This window comes from Mya arenaria, chromosome 11 (assembly GCF_026914265.1).
Source record: "Mya arenaria isolate MELC-2E11 chromosome 11, ASM2691426v1".
Classification (NCBI taxonomy): domain Eukaryota; kingdom Metazoa; phylum Mollusca; class Bivalvia; order Myida; family Myidae; genus Mya; species Mya arenaria.
In genome coordinates, this window is record NC_069132.1 from 23,764,330 (window position 1) to 23,787,323 (window position 22,994).

The 22,994-nt window shown below is 36.9% G+C and overlaps 1 protein-coding gene across 1 annotated transcript in view; it reads right to left on the reverse strand.

The window, feature by feature from the left end:
* LOC128209684 (pleckstrin homology domain-containing family H member 1-like) overlaps positions 1-22,994 on the reverse strand; it is a 105,601-nt gene that overhangs the window by 76,369 nt on the left and 6,238 nt on the right. The window contains exons 2-3 of the mRNA XM_052913834.1: positions 17,511-17,582; positions 16,730-16,916 (exon numbers count right to left, since the gene is read on the reverse strand). Of these exons, the coding sequence (XP_052769794.1) occupies positions 16,730-16,906 (177 nt within the window). The 5' untranslated portion in view covers positions 16,907-16,916; positions 17,511-17,582. The remainder of the gene's footprint in view (positions 1-16,729; positions 16,917-17,510; positions 17,583-22,994) is intronic.

Genomic DNA, 22,994 nt, shown 5'->3' on the forward strand with positions numbered 1-22,994 from the left:
GAGGAGAATACCTGTTATCAAAATATTGCAAAAATGTAACCAATAATGAAATAATAAATCGAACATATCATGTAATGTAATTAAGAATTTTAACCCCATTATACATCTAGGTAATAATAGCTAAACAATTAACTAAAACGGTATTTTTGAACTTAAATAAAACAGTTTTCACAATTAAATTTTTTTGGTGCATTATATACAGAGAGGGTAAGTAAAAATTAATCGACAATAGATATTTAATGCTTTTCTTGAAGCTCAAAGTGCATCTTGTCAACCTGATGGTGAGGCCAAAAACATTCTTTGTTTCCACTTACATCTCAAACAAAAATATGGAAGGTAGGTTAGGCATAACTATGTTTTTTGAGAACTGGTACCAATTAAGCTGACTTATATTAGGGTATAACAATATTGTTGAAAATTTCGGATATGATATGGTCAAATTTTAACATGTTTACTCAAACAAAGTACATTTATTAGGAAATAACCCAAAACAATCCAAACAACCGCAACAATGGTCAGGAAAAAAGGGTCAGTCTGGTACGTGGAAACATTTATTATTTTTAATTATGCTTACTGTCCACCAGACTTTAGCAGGGTCAACATAGGCATTACACATCTGCAAGGCCAATACATAAAATGGTAAGAGCCATTCTGAAATCTATACCAATATTAACTTGCATCATTCAAATAAGTTCCAGGAATGACCACCATACATCTATGACAGAATCAATACATAATGGTGCTATACATTGACATGATAGATTGATTCTGCTCCAGGAGCCAAAACCATGGACCACACAGACTTCCAGGAATTCCCCAAAACTACTGCATTAATTGCTTTAACACTCAACACCATGATTGAAGAATAGTTTCCCCTCGTGACTTCTGTTAATTTCATTTTTCTGTACTTGCCTTGTATCTGGTATATTAAACAAGTGTGCAAGGTGGGGATAACAAGTGTAATTTGTTTCATTTAAGGATTTATACACCTTTTGTGCATTCTTGCAATATGATCGCTCGAGCACGATCTTGCAAATCCATGCTAGCCATTCCATGCATGTGCATGTTTGAAATTAAGGCAAAGAAACTAACAAACAAGCCATTACACCAAATATCTACAAACTGTAAATTATATGGACTGACAACACCTTGAATGACAAAGAACTCACTACAACTTGAATGACAAAGGACTGACACCACCTTGGTTGACAAAATACTAACACCACCTTGGTTGACAAAACACTAACACCACCTTGGTTGACAAAACACTAACACCACATTGGTTGACAAAATACTAGCACCACCTTGGTTGACAAAACACTAACACCACCTTGGTTGACAAAACACTAACACCACCTTGGTTGACAAAACACTAGCACCACCTTGGTTGACAAAACACTAACACCACCTTGGTTGACAAAATACTAACACCACTTTGGTTGACAAAACACTAACACCACCTTGGTTGACAAAACACTAACACCACCTTGGTTGACAAAACACTAGCACCACCTTGGTTGACAAAACACTAACACCACCTTGGTTGACAAAGCACTAACACCACCTTGGTTGACAAAACACTAACACCACCTTGGTTGACAAAGCACTAACACCACCTTGGTTGACAAAACACTAACACCACCTTGGTTGACAAAACACTAGCACCACCTTGGTTGACAAAACACTTACACCACCTTGGTTGACAAAACACTAACACCACCTTGGTTGACAAAACACTAGCACCACCTTGGTTGACAAAACACTAGCACCACCTTGGTTGACAAAACACTAACACCACCTTGGATGACAACACACTAACACCACCTTGGATGACAAAACACTAGCACCACCTTGGTTGACAAAACACTAACACCACCTTGGTTGACAAAACACTAACACCACCTTGGTTGACAAAACACTAACACCACCTTGGTTGACAAAACACTAACACCACCTTGGTTGACAAAACACTAACACCACCTTGGATGACAAAACACTAGCTCCACCTTGGTTGACAACACACTAGCACCACCTTGGATGACAAAACACTAGCACCACCTTGGATGACAAAACACTAGCACCACCTTGGATGACAAAACACAAGCACCACCTTGGTTGACAACACACTAACACCACCTTGGATGACAAAACACTAGCACCACCTTGGTTGACAAAACACTTACACCACCTTGGATGACAAAACACTAGCACCACCTTGGTTGACAAAACACTAGCACCACCTTGGTTGACAACACACTAACACCACCTTGGTTGACAAAACACTAGCACCACCTTGGTTGACAAAACACTTACACCACCTTGGATGACAAAACACTAACACCACCTTGGTTGACAAAACACTAGCACCACCTTGGTTGACAACACACTAACACCACCTTGGATGACAAAACACTAGCACCACCTTGGTTGACAAAACACTTACACCACCTTGGATGACAAAACACTAGCACCACCTTGGTTGACAAAACACTAGCACCACCTTGGATATCAAAACACTTACACCACCCTGGTTGACAAAACACTAACACCACCTTGGTTGACAAAACACTAGCACCACCTTGGTTGACAAAACACTTACACCACCTTGGATGACAAAACACTAGCACCACCTTGGTTGACAAAACACTAACACCACCTTGGTTGACAAAACACTAGCACCACCTTGGTTGACAAAACACTAACACCACCTTGGTTGACAAAACACTAGCACCACCTTGGTTGAAAAAACACTTACACCACCTTGGATGACAAAACACTAGCACCACCTTGGTTGACAAAGCACTAACACCACTTTGGTTGACAAAACACTAACACCACCTTGGTTGATAAAACACTTACACCACCTTGGATGACAAAACACTTACACCACCTTGGATGACAAAACACTAACACCACCTTGGTTGACAAAACACTAGCACCACCTTGGTTGACAAAACACTTACACCACCTTGGATGACAAAACACTAGCACCACCTTGGTTGACAAAACACTAACACCACCTTGGTTGACAAAACACTAGCACCACCTTGGTTGACAAAACACTTACACCACCTTGGATGACAAAACACTAACACCACCTTGGTTGACAAAACACTTACACCACCTTGGTTGACAAAACACTAGCACCACCTTGGTTGACAAAACACTAGCACCACCTTGGTTGACAACACACTAACACCACCTTGGTTGACAAAACACTAACACCACCTTGGTTGACAAAACACTAGCACCACCTTGGATGACAAAACACTAGCACCACCTTGGTTGACAAAACACTAGCACCACCTTGGTTGACAACACACTAACACCACCTTGGTTGACAAAACACTAGCACCACCTTGAATGACAAAACACTTACACCACCTTGGTTGACAAAACACTAACACCACCTTGGTTGACAAAACACTAGCACCACCTTGGTTGACAAAACACTAGCACCACCTTGGTTGACAAAACACTAACACCACATTGGTTGACAAAACACTTACACCACACTGGATGACAAAACACTAACACCACCTTGGTTGACAAAACACTAACACCACCTTGGCTGACAAAACACTAGCACCACCTTGGTTGACAAAACACTAGCACCACCTTGGTTGACAAAACACTAACACCACCTTGGTTGACAAAACACTTACACCACCTTGGTTGACAAAACATTTACACCACCTTGGTTGACAAAACACTTACACCACCTTGGTTGACAAAACACTAACACCACCTTGGTTGACAAAACACTAACACCACCTTGGATGACAAAACACTAACACCACCTTGGATGACAAAACACTAACACCACCTTGGTTGACAAAACACTTACACCACCTTAGATGACAAAACACTAACACCACCTAGGTTGACAAAACACTAGCACCACCTTGGTTGACAAAACACTAACACCACCTTGGATGACAAAACACTAGCACCACCTTGGTTGACAAAACACTAGCACCACCTTGGTTGACAAAACACTAGCACCACCTTGGTTGACAAAACACTAGCACCACCTTGGATGACAAAACACTAACACCACCTTGGATGACAAAACACTAACACCACCTTGGATGACAAAACACTAACACCACCTTGGTTGACAAAACACTAACACCACCTTGGATGACAAAACACTAACACCACCTTTGTTGACAAAACACTAACACCACCTTGGTTGACAAAACACTTACACCACCTTGGTCGACAACACACTAACACCACCTTGGTTGACAAAACACTAACACCACCTTGGATATCAAAACACTTACACCACCTTGGTTGACAAAACACTTACACCACCTTGGTTGACAACACACTAACACCACCTTGGTTGACAAAACACTTACACCACCTTGGTTGACAACACACTAGCACCACCTTGGTTGACAAAACACTAACACCACCTTGGTTGACAAAACACTAACACCACCTTGGATGGCAAAACACTAACACCACCTTGGTTGACACAACACTAGCACCACCTTGGTTGACAAAACACTTACACCACCTTGGATGACAAAACACTTACACCACCTTGGATGACAAAACACTAGCACCACCTTGGTTGACAAAACACTTACACCACCTTGGATGACAAAACACTTACACCACCTTGGATGACAAAACACTAGCACCACCTTGGTTGACAAAACACTAGCACCACCTTGGTTGACAAAACACTTACACCACCTTGGTTGACAACACACTAACACCACCTTGGTTGACAAAACACTTACACCACCTTGGTTGACAACACACTAACACCACCTTGGTTGACAAAACACTAACACCACCTTGGTTGACAAAACACTAACACCACCTTGGATGGCAAAACACTAACACCACCTTGGTTGACACAACACTAGCACCACCTTGGTTGACAAAACACTAACACCACCTTGGATGACAAAACACTAGCACCACCTTGGTTGACAAAACACTAGCACCACCTTGGTTGACAACACACTAACACCACCTTGGTTGACAAAACACTAACACCACCTTGGATGACAAAACACTAGCTCCACCTTGGTTGACAACACACTAGCACCACCTTGGATGACAAAACACTAGCACCACCTTGGATGACAAGACACTAGCACCACCTTGGTTGACAACACACTAGCACCACCTTGGATGACAAAACACTAAAACCACCTTGGTTGACAAAACACTAGCACCACCTTGGTTGACAAAACACTAGCACCACCTTGGTTGACAAAACACTAACACCACCTTGGATGACAAAACACTAACACCACCTTGGATGACAAAACACTAACACCACCTTGGATGACAAAACACTTACACCACCTTGGATGACAAAACACTAGCACCACCTTGGTTGACAAAACACTAGCACCACCTTGGATGACAACACACTAACACCACATTGGTTGACAAAACACTAGCACCACCTTGGTTGACAACACACTAGCACCACCTTGAATGACAAAACACTAGCACCACCTTGGTTGACAAAACACTTACACCACCTTGGATGACAAAACACTAGCACCACCTTGGTTGACAAAACACTAACACCACCTTGGTTGACAAAACACTAGCACCACCTTGGTTGACAAAACACTAACACCACCTTGGTTGACAAAACACTAACACCACCTTGGTTGACAAACACTAACACCACCTTGGATGACAAAACACTAGCACCACCTTGGTTGACAAAACACTAGCACCACCTTGGTTGACAAAACACTAGCACCACCTTGGTTGACAAAACACTAACACCACCTTGGTTGACAAAACACTAGCACCACCTTGGTTGACAAAACACTAACACCACCTTGGATGACAAAACACTTACACCACCTTGGATGACAAAACACTTACACCACCTTGGATGACAAAACACTAGCACCACCTTGGTTGACAAAACACTAACACCACCTTGGATGACAAAACACTTACACCACCTTGGTTGAAAAAACACTAGCACCACCTTGGTTGACAAAACACTAACACCACCTTGGTTGACAAAACACAAGCACCACCTTGGTCGACAAAACACTAACACCACCTTGGTTGACAAAACACTAGCACCACCTTGGTTGACAAAACACTAGCACCACCTTGGATGACAACACACTAACACCACATTGGTTGACAAAACACTAGCACCACCTTGGTTGACAACACACTAGCACCACCTTGGATGACAAAACACTAGCACCACCTTGGTTGACAAAACACTAACACCACCTTGGATGACAAAACACTAGCACCACCTTGGTTGACAAAACACTAACACCACCTTGGATGACAAAACACTAGCACCACCTTGGTTGAAAAAACACTAACACCACCTTGGTTGACAAAACACTAGCACCACCTTGGTTGACAAAACACTAACACCACCTTGGTTGACAAAACACTAGCACCACCTTGGTTGACAAAACACTAACACCACCTTGGTTGACAAAACACTAGCACCACTTTGGTTGACAAAACACTAGCACCACCTTGGTTGACAAAACACTAACACCACCTTGGATGACAACACACTAACACCACCTTGGATGACAAAACACTAACACCACCTTGGATGACAACACACTAGCACCACCTTGGTTGACAAAACACTAGCACCACCTTGGATGACAACACACTAACACCACCTTGGTTGACAAAACACTAGCACCACCTTGGATGACAACACACTAGCACCACCGTGGTTGACAAAACACTAACACCACCTTGGTTGACAAAACACTAGCACCACCTTGGATGACAACACACTAACACCACCTTGGTTGACAAAACACTAGCACCACCTTGGTTGACAACACACTAACACCACCGTGGTTGACAAAACACTAGCACCACCTTGGTTGACAAAACACTAGCACCACCTTGGTTGACAAAACACTTACACCACCTTGGTTGACAAAACACTAGCACCACCTTGGTTGACAAAACACTAGCACCACCTTGGTTGATAAAACACTTACACCACCTTGGTTGACAAAACATTTACACCACCTTGGTTGACAAAACACTTACACCACACTGGATGACAAAACACTAACACCAATGAAAACATATTGGATGACAAAGAACTGAAAACACATGGATGACAGAAGGACTGACAACAAATTGGATGAGAGAAAGTAACATCACATAAGATGGCAAAGAACTGACAGCACAGTGCATGGTAAGGGACTGACAACAACTTGGCAGCTGCCAAAGGACTGAAAACATATTGGATGACAAAGAACTGACAACTGCTTAAAAGGCAAAAAACTGACAACACATTGGATGGCAAAGGACTGAAAACATCTTAAATTATAAAGGACTGACAACATCTGAGATTGCAAAGGGCTGACGACACATTTGATGGCAAAGGACTGACAACACATTGGATGGCAAAGGACTGGCAACTCATGGGATGGCAAAGGACTGATTACATCTAAGATGAAAAAGGACTGACAACATCTTAGATGGCAAAGGACTGACAACACATTAGATGGCAAAGGACTGACAACATTTAAGTTTGGGAAGGACTAACAACATCTTGGATGACAAAGAAATGACAACTCATTGGATGACAAAGGACTGACAACATCTTGGATGGCAAAGGATTGACAACACATTAGATGGCAAAGGACTGACAACACATTGGATGGCACAGGACTGACAACACAGTGCATGGTAAGGGACTGACAACAACTTGGTGGCTGCCAAAGGACTGAAAACATATTGGATGACAAAGAACTGACAACTGCTTAAAAGGCAAAGAACTGACAACACATTGGATGGCAAAGGACTGAAAACATCTTAGATTATAAAGGACTGACAACATCTGAGATTGCAAAGGGCTGACGACACATTTGATGGCAAAGGACTGACAACATCTTGGATGCCAAAGGACTGACAACACATTGAATGGCAAAGGACTGACAACATATTAGATGGCAAAGGACTGACAACATCTTAGATGTCAAAGGACTGACAACACCTTTGGTGGCACAGAACTGACGATACATTGGATATCAAAGGACTGACAACATATTGGATGCCAAATGACTGACAACACATTGGATGGCAAAGGACTGATAACATCTTAGATGGCAAAGGACTGACAACATCTTAGATGACAAAGGACTGACAACATCTTGGATGGCAAAGGACTGACAAAACATTGAATTGCAAAGGACTGACAACATCTTGGATGGCAAAGGAATGACAACATCTTAGATGGCAAAGTATTGACAACATCTCAGATGGCAAAGGACTGACAACACCTTGAATGGCAAAAGACTGACAAAACATTGAATTGCAAAGGACTGACAACATCTTGACTGGCAAAGGACTGACAACATCTTGACTGGCAAAGGACTGACAACATCTTGGATGGCAAAGGACTGACAAAACATTGAATTGCAAAGGACTGACAACATCTTGACTGGCAAAGGACTGACAACATCTTGACTGGCAAAGGACTGACAACGTCTTGGATGGCAAAGGACTGACAACATCTTGGATGGCAAAGGACTGACAACATCTTGACTGGCAAAGTACTGACAACATCTTGGATGGCAAAGGAATGACAACATCTTGGATGGCGAAGGAATGACAACATCTTGGATGGCAAAGGAATGGCAACTTCTTGGATGGCAAAGGAAAAACATCATCTTGGGTGGCAAAGGAATGACAACATCTTGGATGGCAAAGGAATGACAACATCTTGGATGGCAAAGGGATGACAACATCTTGGATGGCAAAAGAATGACAACATCTTGGATGGCAAAGGAATGACAAAACCCTGCTTTTGTAATGCTAAATACAAATGTTTTCAGCATCAATTAGCTTAGATTGAAATATTCCTTATGCCGCAAATAAAAACTGGACAAACAGATAACTGTCATAACAACCAAGGTTAGCTTCTAAGGTTTTGTATCATTTCCATGTGTTTCATTTTTTCCCTCAAACACTGAGCAGGTTGTTTTAATTTTTGAAATGTTATTTTTGCCAGGGAGGGCTAAGAGTCTTAACACTGTCAAAGCTTATTACAGGAATCTGGGGAATTATCCAGGTAAAACAGGTGGTCTATGTTAATCTCATATGCTCAGAAGCATTCATCAGCACACTAATTTTTATGAGTTTGCTTTCTAATTGGTTCTATTCCTAATGGATAATTTATTGGAAACAGTCCTTAGAAAAATGTATACAATTTCTTAATGGCAAGGATTATATCAGATATATATAAAGATCTAGGATATTTCTGATTTTATTATTTTAATCCAGAAATGTGAATGATCTACAACCTGGCATTGCTAATAAGCCTTCCTGAATCATAAGAGCTCATAGTTGTGAACTTATCACCTAGCAGTTTCATGAGGCTTTTAATTGGGAAGATATCGAATCCACCATGCCTCCCAATTATTTTGGGTGTATATACATCACTGTAATATCAAAACTAAATATAAGATATGAATAGTATCGTAAAAACCATGAAAGGAAATATCAAAAACCTATGTTTTTCAGTCAAATATGAGACATCACTTAACAATGATTAAATACTTTTGTTTTTTGCTGAGTTTGTTGCCTTGCCATCCATGTGCATATAGCATTGAGCAACATGTGTAACAAGTTTCTTTCAAATATAATTAAGGGTTTTTGAGTTATGGCCAAGGATGAAATGTTCTGCTCATGCTGCTGTCGCATACATCAAGAATAAGGCTATGACAATACCTGCAAGTTTTTTTTCTACAAAAAACAGATAAGCAAACAAGACCATGTTGCATTTTGGGTGAATTATGGTGCTAATAGCAGGGGAAACATTTTTAAATTGTGGTGAAAACCTTTTCCCCCTGCCAATCCTGTCTAGCATTAATGGGTGTCCGTTGATCAGTCCCAAAATCTTAATCCAAAGCTAGAAGCTTTCTTTTCCTTGTCTTAATCTCCACGGCAGACTGTGGGCCACACAGAAAAGCAAATGTTACAAAACAGTCATTAAATCAAGTACCCTAGATCTGTTAATGAATCATTTCAACAGTTTACGGAATTGAGAAGAGCAAAAAATGGAGGCAATCTCTGGAAACTCTCCATATTCCAGGCACGAAACTGTCAAGAAAGCCTGATTAACAGGTAGGAAAAGACAAGAATAGTAAAGTAATTGAATATTAATGTCATTATCCATACAATTTTGCAAGAACTTCAAGTCTTGAAGCCTGAAAGGTTTAGGCCAGTAATGCTATGTACAACAGCTTTCCTCTACTTCTGCTTGGTGTTCACACATACTTGTGGGCTAATGACAATGGAGGATTTTACCTCTTTACTGCAGCTCCATATCATGTAGAGCAGATTTTACGGTGAATATAAACATTTATTTTCGTAGAGAGTATTTTGTGATCTACATGATTTGGTAAAGTCATAGATTTTTCATAGATCGCTCTGCACTTGCGCGAAGTATTACTATGATTAACAGTCAAGGGAGCCGTTTTTTGGTGTGAGCTTTCACAGCCTGCGGCCTTGCTGCGCTCGCTCCATTTTCTGTAGATCGCAAAAATGAACGCTTACATATACCTACATGTTATAAATATACTCAAACTTTAAGAAATGAAATAGCACACTTTTGTCTTCAATCAAGGGGATGTGCTTAATGTACATAAAAAGTTAAAATTAGTTGGGCAAGCTTACTGTCAACATTTAAAGTGACACTCTTATGCAAAATCAATACATACACATGCATATTAAACATAAATTTTGAGTTGTAAACCTTAAACTACTTACTAAATAATGGAAAATATTAACTACTGAAAACAAGAATGTAACGATGAATTTAATAGCAGAAAGCGCAAAAATATTAAATGATTGGTGAATGCTAAAAGATTTACTGTGGTCTACTACAGTCTCATAAGGTAGAAATACTTTTTTTATGATAATTTCTTTCTACTCAAACCTGATATCCTTCATAAGAACCATTGTTATTGAAATTTATTCATCCTTTTTGGTTTATTAAAACAATATTATTAATTGTGGTAAATCTTATTTGGGAGTAAGAGTGCAACTTAAAAGGGACTGTACACCAGATTGGCACCAAAAAAAGTTTTTTTCTGTAACGAATCTCAGGACAATTATTCAATAAAATGTTTCATTCTTTCATATCATAATTGTAAAGAAAATACCAAAATGTAAAAAAAAATCAAGTTGGAGACGGGGTTCGAACCAGTGTCCCCAAAATTGCAGTCCAGTGTTGCATCCACTGTGTTACGAAGAATTACCCTAAAATGTTGGAATATTTAAGCTATATACCTAACTTGGTAATATCAAGTGATAACATTGACTAGCCAATTACGCATAAGGAATAAATTCTACTAGGTAGACATACCTAGTAATCTTTTTTTAATGGAAAAATATGAAAAAAAATGCCAAAAATAAATTAATTGTAAACTATGTGGTACTTCAGTTAGTAAGTTGCAATACATTGTACACATCGATACCAAATTTTCGACAATTTTCTCTTTTTGCGCTATTTCATCATACGGAGTAAAGCCCCTTTAAGTAAGAGAATGTATCATTTAATGCACACATTTTCAGGTTGATTTACATTTTGAGAAAGACCTACATCAAAGTGTTAAAGATCCAATTAACAAATGTTTAGAACCTATTCCATAAACATACAATTTATTGTCAAGGTTATTACATAAACATTTCTGATTTATTTCCATTTTTATGCCATTGTAAGAGTTTTGTTATTCTGGGTGGAAACTAAGAAACGTTTCTTAATGAAAAGGTATGAAAGTGTTTTGAAAAGTATCAAGAAAGTGCAACCTTGAGTACAAAACAGCTTGGCAGAAATGGTGCAATGCTATGGCTGACAAGATATTCAAAATCTGACAAAGCTATGTCTCAACATGCATGGTATACAAAATGTTACAGAATAAAAACATGTATAATTGAAGACTATTATGATTGCAGTGGTCAAAATGTGAAAAACCCTGCAGGCCTGGTTCAATCATTATACAGACTTGTTCAAAAAATGTTGATAAAAAAAATGATATATGAACTCGTACTTTTCAGAGCTTGTTGCTTACTTTTTGTTTTAATTATTTAATTATAATAATAATAATAATAATAATAATAATAATAATTTTTATTATTTTTATTTATACCATTGTTGTCATTATTGTTGTCTTTGTTGTTGCCATTGATGTTGCCATTGTTGTTGTTGACATTGTTTTTATTGTTGTTGTCATTGTTGTTGCCATTGATGCTGTTGACATTATTATTGTTGTTGTTGTTGTTGTTGTTGTTGTTGTTGTTGTTGTTGTTGTTGTTGTTGTTGTTGTTGTTGTTGCCATTGTTCTTGTCATTGTTATTGCTGTCATTTTGTTGTCATTGTAATTGATGTCATTGCTGTTGTTATTGTTATTGCTGTCATTGTTGTTTTCCTTGTTGTTGTTGTCATTCTTGTTGCCATAGTTTTTGTCATTGTTGTTGCCATTTTTATTGTTGTCATTATTGTTGTCTTTGTTGTTGCCATTGATGTTGCCATTGTTGTTGTTGATATTGTTTTTATTGTTGTTGTTGCCATTGATGCTGTTGACATTATTATTGTCATTGTAACTGTTGTTGTTGTTGTTGTTGTTGTTGTAGTTGTAGTTGTTGTTGTTGTTGTTGTTGTTGTTGTTGTTGTTGTTGTTGTTGTTGTTGTTGCCATTGTTCTTGTCATTGTTATTGCTGTCATTTTTGTTGTCATTGTAATTGATGTCATTGCTGTTGTTATTGTTATTGCTGTCATTGTTGTTTTCCTTGTTGTTGTTGTTATTCTTGTTGCCATAGTTTTTGTCATTGTTGTTGCCATTATTATTGCTGTCATTGTTGTTTTCATTGTTGTTGTTGTCATTTTTTGATGTTGTTGTTGTTGTCATTGTTTTTGTTGTTGTCATTGTTGTTTCCATTGTTTATGTCATTGTTGTTGATGCCATCGTTGTTGTAATCATTGTTTTTGTTGATGTCATTGTTGTTCCCATTGTTTATGTCATTGTTGTTGTTGTAATTGTTGTTGTTGTCATTTTTTGATGTTGTCATTGTTGTCATTGTTTTTGTTGTTGTCATTGTTGTTGCCATTGTTGTTTACATTGCTGTTGTTGTTCTTGCCATTGTTATTGCCATTGTTATTGCTGTCATTCTTGTTGTCATTGTAATTGATGTCATTGCTTTTGTTATTGTTATTGCTGTCATTGTCGTTTTCCTTGTTGTTGTTGTTGTCATTCTTGTTGCCATAGTTTTTGTCATTGTTGTTGCCATTTTTATTGCTGTCATTGTTGTTTTCATTGTTGTTGTTGTCATTTTTTGTTGTTGTTGTTGTTGTTGTTGTTGTTGTCATTGTTTTTGTTGTTGTCATTGTTGTTTCCATTGTTTATGTCATTGTTGTTGATGCCATCGTTGTTGTTGTCATTGTTGTTCCGATTGTTGTTGTTGTTGTCATTGTTGTTGTCATTGTTGTTGTTGTTGTTGTCATTTTTTGATGTTGTCATTGTTGTTGTTGTCATTTTTTTATGATTGTTGTTGTTGTTGTTGTTGTCATTGTTGTTGCCATTGTTTATGTCATTGTTGTTTTCATTGTTGTTGTTGTCATTGTTGTTTTTGTTGTCATTTTTTAATGTTGTTATTGTTGTTGTCGTTGTTTTTGTTGTTGTCATTGTTTATTTCAATGTTGTTTTCATTGTTGTTGTTGTCATTGTTGTTTTTGTTGTCATTGTTGTTGTCGTTGTTTTTGTTGTTGTCATTGTTGTTCCCATTGTTTATGTCAATGTTGTTTTCATTGTTGTTGTTGTCATTGTTGTTGTTGTTGTCATTTGTTGATGTTGTCATTGTTGTTGTTGTCATTTTTTTATGATTGTTGTTGTTTTTGTTGTTGTCATTGTTGTTGCCATTGTTTATGTCATTGTTGTTTTCATTGTTGTTGTTGTCATTGTTGTTGTTGTTGTTGTCATTTTTTGCTGTTGTCATTGTTGATTTTGTTTTGTTGCCATTGGTGTTTGCTGTTGTTGTTGTTGTTGTTGTTGTTGTTGTTCCAGTTGTTGTAATTGTTGTAGTTGCAATTGTTGTTGTCATTGTTGTTGCAATTGCTGTTGCCATTGTTACTGCTGTCATTGTTGTTGCCATTGTTGTTGTCATTGTTGTTGTTGGTGTCATTGTTTTTGTTGTTGTCATTGTTGTTTTTGTTGTTGTTGTATGCATTGTTGTTGTCATTGTTGTCATAATTGTTATTGTCATTTTTGATGTTGTCATTGTTGTCAATGTTGTTGTTGTCATTGTTGTTGTTGGCATTGTTGTTGTTGGCATTGCTGTTGTTATCATTGTTGTTGTAATTGCTGCTGTCGTCATAATTGTTGTTGCAATTGTTGTTGTTGTCATTGTTGTCGTTTTCATTGTTGTTATCATTATTATTGTTGTCATTGTTGTTGACATTGTTATTGTTGTCATTGTCATTGTTGTCATCATTGTCATAGTTGTTTTCAATATTCTTTTTGCAATTGTTGTTGTTGCAATTGTTGTTGTTGAAGTTGTTGTTGTTGAAGTTGTTGTAATTGTTATTGGTGATATAATATTATATGACCACTGAAGATGACCCCCCTTATGACCTTAATGAACCCCCTCCACCCACACACCACACACACACACACACACACACACACACACACACACACACACACACACACACACACACACACACACACACACACACACACACACACAACCAGCCCATAAAAATAAACACATTCCAAAAACACAATGTATGAAAAGCACAAGTAAACCAAGGAAGAAAGACGTTTTGCAATTTGGTAACAAGTGGATCCTGTAATTTCTGCATGCATGTCAAACACTCAGATGAAGATGATCCGATCATCATGGAGGCTTGTCAGGTTATGGGATAACGGAACGGAAACTTTCCCACGGTTTCATAGTGTTTTTATCGCAACTATGTTTTTGATGATGATGTTTTTGATGACGCCATGCATGTGCCACTATAGGCAGTTGTTAATGAGAAAAACATCTTGTCAGTATAACAGATTTACAGCAATATCCAAACGGTTGTAAATAAGCAATACTCATAAAAATGGCTGAGAGGGGTGGAGAAATACTTGTGAAAAAGAATTCTCTTGGGAATTCCAGGTATTCACATGCATTTGCACAGCATGATATTCACGAGATCAAAAACAAATTGCTCTCTGCAGTGTTGTACTGAGGTAGTGCATACACAGGTTTGAACGGCAAACAAATTACCCAGTGGATTAATATAGATATATGGATAACAGTATTGTCTTATCAAACATTTTCAGTAGATTAATGAAAATAACTGTACAGTTATTATAAATCATTAATATCAAAGCCAGGACATTTTTAATGTCAGAGGGTAAACTTTCTCTGTTGATATTCATGAAGATACCCACTTAAAATTGTATTCTCATGTACCCTAAAATGTTTCAAGTGTGCTCTAAAAATTTCATAGTTTGCAGTATAATCGTCCATTGCCAGATCTTCACTTAAACTAGAATTCCACAAATCGGATATCACAGTCACCTGTCGGGAAACCCTTCATTGTCGAAGCAGATTCAATAATAATATTTCATTAGTGCCATAACGAATGCAGCAATTTCTATATATTAAACAACAATACCATTTAAAAACATTGGCGTTAAATTCTGAAATCTTTAATTTAATGACCCCATCTAATTCTTGCAAATTTCAAGAAAAACAAAAACAAAGGAAAAGTAAAACATTTGAAACATAGTTGGTGTGCCTTTGCCAGGTCATAAGTGTGAACCAAACCTTGCTCTGTCAAAAGTCAAATCAAATCACGGTCCTGATTGCATGGCATTGCCTACTTACTTAATGGAAATGAACAGTTTGATTTTGGTGTAGATTTGACAATTTCATGGGCTGTTATAATAATGAATAGCCATGCAGAGTCAATTAGTGTCTAACACTGAAAATGGATCAAAAAATATTGTGACCATAACTTATTTCTTTATTCTTCGCAATACTGAATGCCTCTTCAAAATATATAATCTTCATCAAAATGCTTCATTTCCATCATGATTCAATCACTGCCCAGAAACAAATGGCAAGGCTTAATGGACTGCAAAAACACATCTAGGTATCCATTACATCTTAAATTGCCTGGAAACATGTAAACGGCTTCTATAATGATAAAGATGCTGAGAAATGATGATTCAGATCTCAAAGAAGTTTGGGCATATTCGCCAATGACTAGAATCAAGTTAACAAACATGTGGCCATTTCAGCAATTTGCTAAGAAAAGTAGATATACTAGAATTAATTACTATACATACAAGGATAAACAACTGATAGAGTCACAAAACAGAATGGAGTTTATATGGATTTCATCCTTTACAAAGTCTTATAAATACCCAAAGCTTACCATTACTTTATGAATCCACTAAACAACTGTATAATTAAGTTTAATTTTTAAATATATCAATTTTACAAAACATTCCTTTGTATATAGGCCCCACAGGCCCAAGATATTTAGAGTATTTATACATTTCATGCAGGATTTTATTTACATGGTATCACAAGAATTGTGAGGTCACATGATATTCTGTCAACATTCCCAATAGAGAAATTATTTAAGTCCATTTTTGGTGACTAAGTTTCATTTCCAGAAGTGGCTTGACAATGGTGTTGAATATCAAATTGAATAAAATCTCACCTCAGAACTTAAAGAAGCCCTTATTCCAACAGCCTGTTGTTGAAACTTTTTCAACGACCCCTCTAGTTCTTTACATTTGCTTCTCCAAAGCTCTTCACCATCACATAACTTTCGAAACAACCGCTCCTTGTCTTCATATTTGCCAGTCTGATGTTTAGCCCCAGATTTCCAATCCATAGTATAAAGCCTGTAATGATAAATTGCAGGTTTTACACCTGCCCCTACAATAGTGGTATATATATGTGTGTGTAAAGATGTCCTGTCTATATGTTCCAAACCTGATTGAGGCTTACAAATTCATATTTATGCATATATATAAAAAATGCTGAAAATATTCACAATCATTTTAGGAGATAAAAAACACCAATTAAGTTATTTTTATTTCATATGCAATTATAACTTTTGCTCTAAAATGCACCAAAGTTTACATTGATGCATGAGCTATACCACTATTAGATGTAAATCACATTGACAGGAACATTGCACTGGGAAAAATACATATCAGAATGTACCAGTATGAAATATAAGGAAAGTCATCTTCCTCTTTTTACAAGAACTCAATAAGCAAACATACAAATATCAAGCACTTATTGAGTTATTGCATCAAGGTGATGGCCTGCAGAAGGTACATGAAGTGACCTGACAATTATCTTTTCCTTTATTGTATTAAGGTTATCAAACAACAAACAGATGAATTATGACTAAATAATGGATTGTGAATTGCTTTCAAAGTTAATCATTATCATGGAACTTTGTTTGCTTATAAGCATCAATACTGTACCTCTAAAAGGTTATCAAAACTCCCTTGAAACACATTGGCAGCACACCCGTTTTATTTGATGCTACATTTCATCTGCAAAAGAAATTACAATTTAACTATATTTGTATGCACATTTTATCTTATCTGTGGTATGATGCTGCAACATTTCCCCTCTGAAATGGTAAAGCATGGTTTAAAATTTGTTGTTGTTTTTCAAATTTTACAAATACAATTTACTTAACTATATCCTTATACTCAAAACCAAATAAAACATAACTATCGGTTCTAGATCACAACTGCATATAGTTATCAATATGTTGTTTCAGATGCAGCCTAACAGCACAAGCATATCTAGAGGGAGGCACACGTTGCAGGCATCATCCCCCCCCCCCCAAAAAAAATAATATTTAATTCATTCATTCATTAAAGACTGTGCACAAAAAAAACACCAAAATGCACCATTTTATACTAAAATCAGCCAATTTGTTCATGTGAGAGGTCTTCCAAATGCCCGTTGCTATGTTTAGAGACAATTTGGGGTGTTCTGGGGACAGACATCCCAAGGAGCATCCTAGAAGTGTGCCCCCTCTTACATCTTTATCCTGAATCCGACACTGTAAAGTCTAAATATATCTGACTTATAATACACATAAAAGCTCACTCCAATATATGTTATTATGTAATTAGAAAACTATGAAACAAACAACACAAGACTAGATATCAGATGTAATTCATCACAATCATGTAATTAAGTTAATGGATATGTCAGTGAGTTCATCGAACAATTATAATAATTTCCTATGGGAAAGCAGACTTCTGCAAGATAACTGTTCCCAAGTCCCAAGAATGGGCCAATTCTTCAGAACTTTGTAAAGTTAACAATGTTGTTAACATCATCACAACTTTCACATCTGTATTGCACTGAAGATTTCACAGATACTCTTATGCTCTACAGTTCCATGATGAGGTTTCGGACGATGTTTTAGCCGTACTTGTTTTAATTGATTATATGAGCACATCATAAGATATTTCACAGTTAAAAGTTAACAACGATGCTGTTAATCACGTTGTTAACTTAAAAAGTTCTGAACAATCAGTCCAATGGATCAAAACTCCATCAGACAAAGTGTTTGCGCTCATGTTTCCATCAATTGGACCATTACCATTCCAAAACCCCATGCCAAAAAAAGTTCTATATAGTCATTCATATTTATTTTTTTGGGATAATGCAAAAAAATTGCCATAGCATCAATCTTAAAAATGCAGAAAAAGTTTGCACCTACTGCACAGTTTAATTAAACAAAAAATAAGCACTATTACATCACAATGACAAATTACCTGTCAGTATATAATAATGCAATTTTAATATTAAGTGATGAAATTATTAAGTGCTTGCAAATTCTAAAACGAGTAGGAACTCATGATTAATACATAAGCACTTGATAGAAAAGCTTATAAGAAATATAGCAAAATCAGAAAGTAGTGTGCATACCCGCTAGTCTCGGCCTTACATAATAACACAGGGGGCATCATTAAATCCACAAAAAATTACATAATATCTTATCAATATATAGATTCAACACCAAGTAATGATAAAGGAATCAGAAAGAAAATATCTGATATTTATACTCTAGAGGAATAGACCACAGCCCGACCATTTATCATCAGACTAAAAGCCTATGCCCTACCATAAATAGGAACATGGCATGCAACGATGGGTCCCATTGTTTGATCTGGAGTTGCTAATGGGGCGGAGAGCCCATTAATGTGTGCACACTATTACAGACATGACTAATATTGTTTCCTAGCTGCAGGGCAGCTACATGTACTGGAATCTGTTTCATTTCTAACAATTCACAGAACAAGGAATAAGAAATTCTACTGAAGTTTGAAGAATATTTCAAGGCTATAGTAACTTCTTTCAACTTATAAAATGTTATTCTTTGATATAGAACTATGTTGAAACTCAATGGTTAACCTAATCACAGTCAACACGGGTGAACACTTTGAGTCAAACATTATTTTATGCCCAGAGATACTAAAGCTTCTCATCACCTGGTCATAGTTTTGAAATGAAATAAATAAAATCCAATCTGATTCTATTGAAATCCAACCTGACTTTGGAAGAAGTTAAAAATACATTACAACTTGAAGTAACACATAAAACACTTGTCTGAATGGTTTAAAAAGGAGTAGGATGTGTCTGCCAATGGGATCATTTTACAGATTCTGATTTTATCATTAATAGAAATCTTCTGACCACACAACTACAAATGCTTAATTTGATAGTTAATTGGTTTAGTTGGTTACTTATCATGCATGCTGGCCAGTATAGAGAAATTTCCACCAACACTAAGCCTGCTTAAGCTAATTTAATTATTTAGATCAGCAAAAATATACTATAACTATTATAGGATACTTAGAGGGACGTTTTACTAACTACTCTGCACTCAAGTTGTTGGCATTATTTTGCATGCAGACACTCAAATTGTGTATTATTATCTGCTACCAAGGATTCAGGTAAAAAATAAAGAAGAATAAGTTAATCAAGGGGGATGGAGATAAACCCTCAGAAATTTAATCATAATATAGATGCTCTGATGTTTTTATATTAAATCTAAAGCATTCAAGGTCTTCATCAAACAATACCTGAAACACAAAATTCTTATAAAGAGAATGACTTGGCGACATAACTAGTCCTGCAAAGTTTATTAAAGGACTAAGATACAAATGCAAATTTAGAATTGTAAAGTGATTTGGCACCAAATCAAGACACAATTCTAAGCATCACAAAAAGGTCTCTTAATTTCTTCTGACAGACAAATCAATAAGGAAGCAATACAATTATTGTTGTAGTTAATTACCTTTGGCATCCTGATTATAAAATTAACAAGAGGCACATCAGTGCCTGTGCTCCACTGGCCAAAAGGTTCAAGCAAAGACCACCTAACGAACATTTTCGTCAAGTTTCATAGAAATACAATCATCAATTTTTGAAGAGAAGTTATTTAAAAAAAAAAATTACTTTAATAGCTCTGGCTGCCATGTTGTGCAGTGGACCGAAATGATTTGGGCAATTTGAGTAAAGGAGCACCAAACAAACATTTCTGTCAAGTTTTATCGAAAAAAGGTCATCGGTTTCGACGACAAGTCGTATAAAGTTTTTTTTATTTTTTAGCTCTGGCAGCCATGGTGTGCAGTGGACTGGAACCATTTAACAAATTTTGGTTAATGACCACCCAAGGAACATTCCTGTCAAGTTTCATCAAAATCTGATCATCGGTTAACATTTAATCTGAATAGATTATGAAGCAAATATCTAACCTGAACAAGAACTGACGAGATAGAATCGACTTGGTGTTTCACTTACACTTTTCGGCCATTTAAGTTACTAAAAATAGGTGTTTCATAAACTTTCAGAATGTCACTTGAACGAAAATTAATGTTCAGTCTATATATACTTTCCTATGTATAAATGTAAAGTTTTTAAATTGATCTTTTTGTGAGAACTTTATGCTTATATGTTTACTCATAAATTATTATTGTTTAAAAATTATTTAAAGATGCTATACGTGAAAAATTAAGACATTATTTTTTTTTCTATTAAAGGGAGGTAATTCAGTAGTAAAATGTAATCAAAGCTATTAAAGCATGGCATTTCTTTTCTAACCATGTTGATATTATTACAGTCTATTCAAGCAAGATGCCTTTTGTTTTTACATAGTACCCATAGGTTCTGAAAAACAAGGAGCACTATTCCCAACAGAAGGATGTCACTCCCTATCACTGCATGAGCATCATAATAAAGAAATGTTTACTCAAACTGCAAGCTGCTCAATTGAAATAGGTATTTACCTCAAGCATACAATTTTATAATGTGGCAAAATAGTCGGACTACTAGATTGTCATTCGGACTAGTAAAATATGCCATTATGCTAGTCCAACTGGCTAGTAGGTTAAAATGTTTTTCGTGAAGACTGCGGACGAGAAGTCCTTAAAGGTTTTTCTATTTTTAACTCTCGCAGCCATGTTGTGCAGCGGACCGGAACCATTTGGGCAATTTTGGTTAAAGGGCATCCCGATGAACATTTATGTAAAGTTTCATCAAAATCTGATAATCGGTTTCTGAGAAGATGTAGTTTAACGTTTTTTTCTATTCTTAGCTCTGGTGCCCATGTTGTGCAGCAGACCAGAACTGTTTGGGCTATTTTGGTTAAGGACTACCCAAGTAACATTTCTGTCAAGTTTCATTGCAATACGATCATCGGTTTCTGAGGAGAAGTCGTTTAAAGGTTTTTCTATTTTTACCTCTGGGGGCCATCTTGTGCAGTGGACCGAAACCATTGAAGCAAATTTGATAAAGGACCATCCAAGGAACATTTCTGTTAAGTTTCATCAAAATCTGATCATCGGTTTCTGAGAAGATGTTCTTTAAAGGTTTTTCTATTTTTTTGCCCTGGCAGCCATGTTGTGCAGCGGACCGGAACCATTTGAGCAATTTTGGTTAAGGACCACCCAAGGAACAATTCTGTCAAGTTTCATCAAAATCTGCCTATCCGTTTCAGAGGAGATGTCGTTTAAAGATTTTGCTATTTTTAGCTGTGGCGGCCATATTGTGCAATGGACCAGAACTATTTGAGCAATTTTAATAAAGGACCACCCAAGGAACATTACTGTCAAGTTTCATCAAAATCTGCCGAACCGTTTCAGAGGAGATGTCGTTTAAAGATTTTGCTATTTTTAGCTCTGGCGGCCATATTGTGCAATGGACCGGAACCATTTGAGCAATTTTGGTAAAGGACCACCAAAGGAACATTCCTGTGAAGTTTTGTCAAAATCCGCTTATCAGTTTCAGAGGAGATGTCGTTTAAAGTAAAAGTTTACGCACGCACGCACGCACGCACGCACGCACTCACGACGGACAATCTGTGACGACATAAGCTCCATGGCCTTCGGCCAGTGGAGCTAAAAAACAGAAATGCATGTATAGTATTAGATAAATAGGCTAAATAACACCAGGCTACAACCAAGACAAAACATACAAAAAACGACATGATTATTTTTTTATAAAAAAAAACTGTTGACTCCCCCTATGCAGATCATCGCAATATGTTGAATATTGTCATAAGACCTTTGACCTCTAAGTGTTATGTCATCTTAATATGGTGAACATTTGCCAGGAGTTCTTTCAAAATCCTTCAAGGGGTTCAAGAGAAATGGAATGGACACAAAATAAAGTCATATGAACGTTGACTTATAACCTTGACCTTAAACCAAGCTGTTTGTAACATGCCCTATGCATATTGTCTCAGTATGTTGAACATTTGTGGGTAGTTCAAAATCCTTCATGCGATTCAACCTAGAGATATGGAGCGGACTAGAATATAGTCATATGACCTTTGACCTGTTGGCCTTGACCTTCAATCGAGCTGGTTGTAACATGCACCCTGCACATCATCTCTTCATGGTGAGCATCTGTTGGTAGTAATTTCAAAATCATTAAAG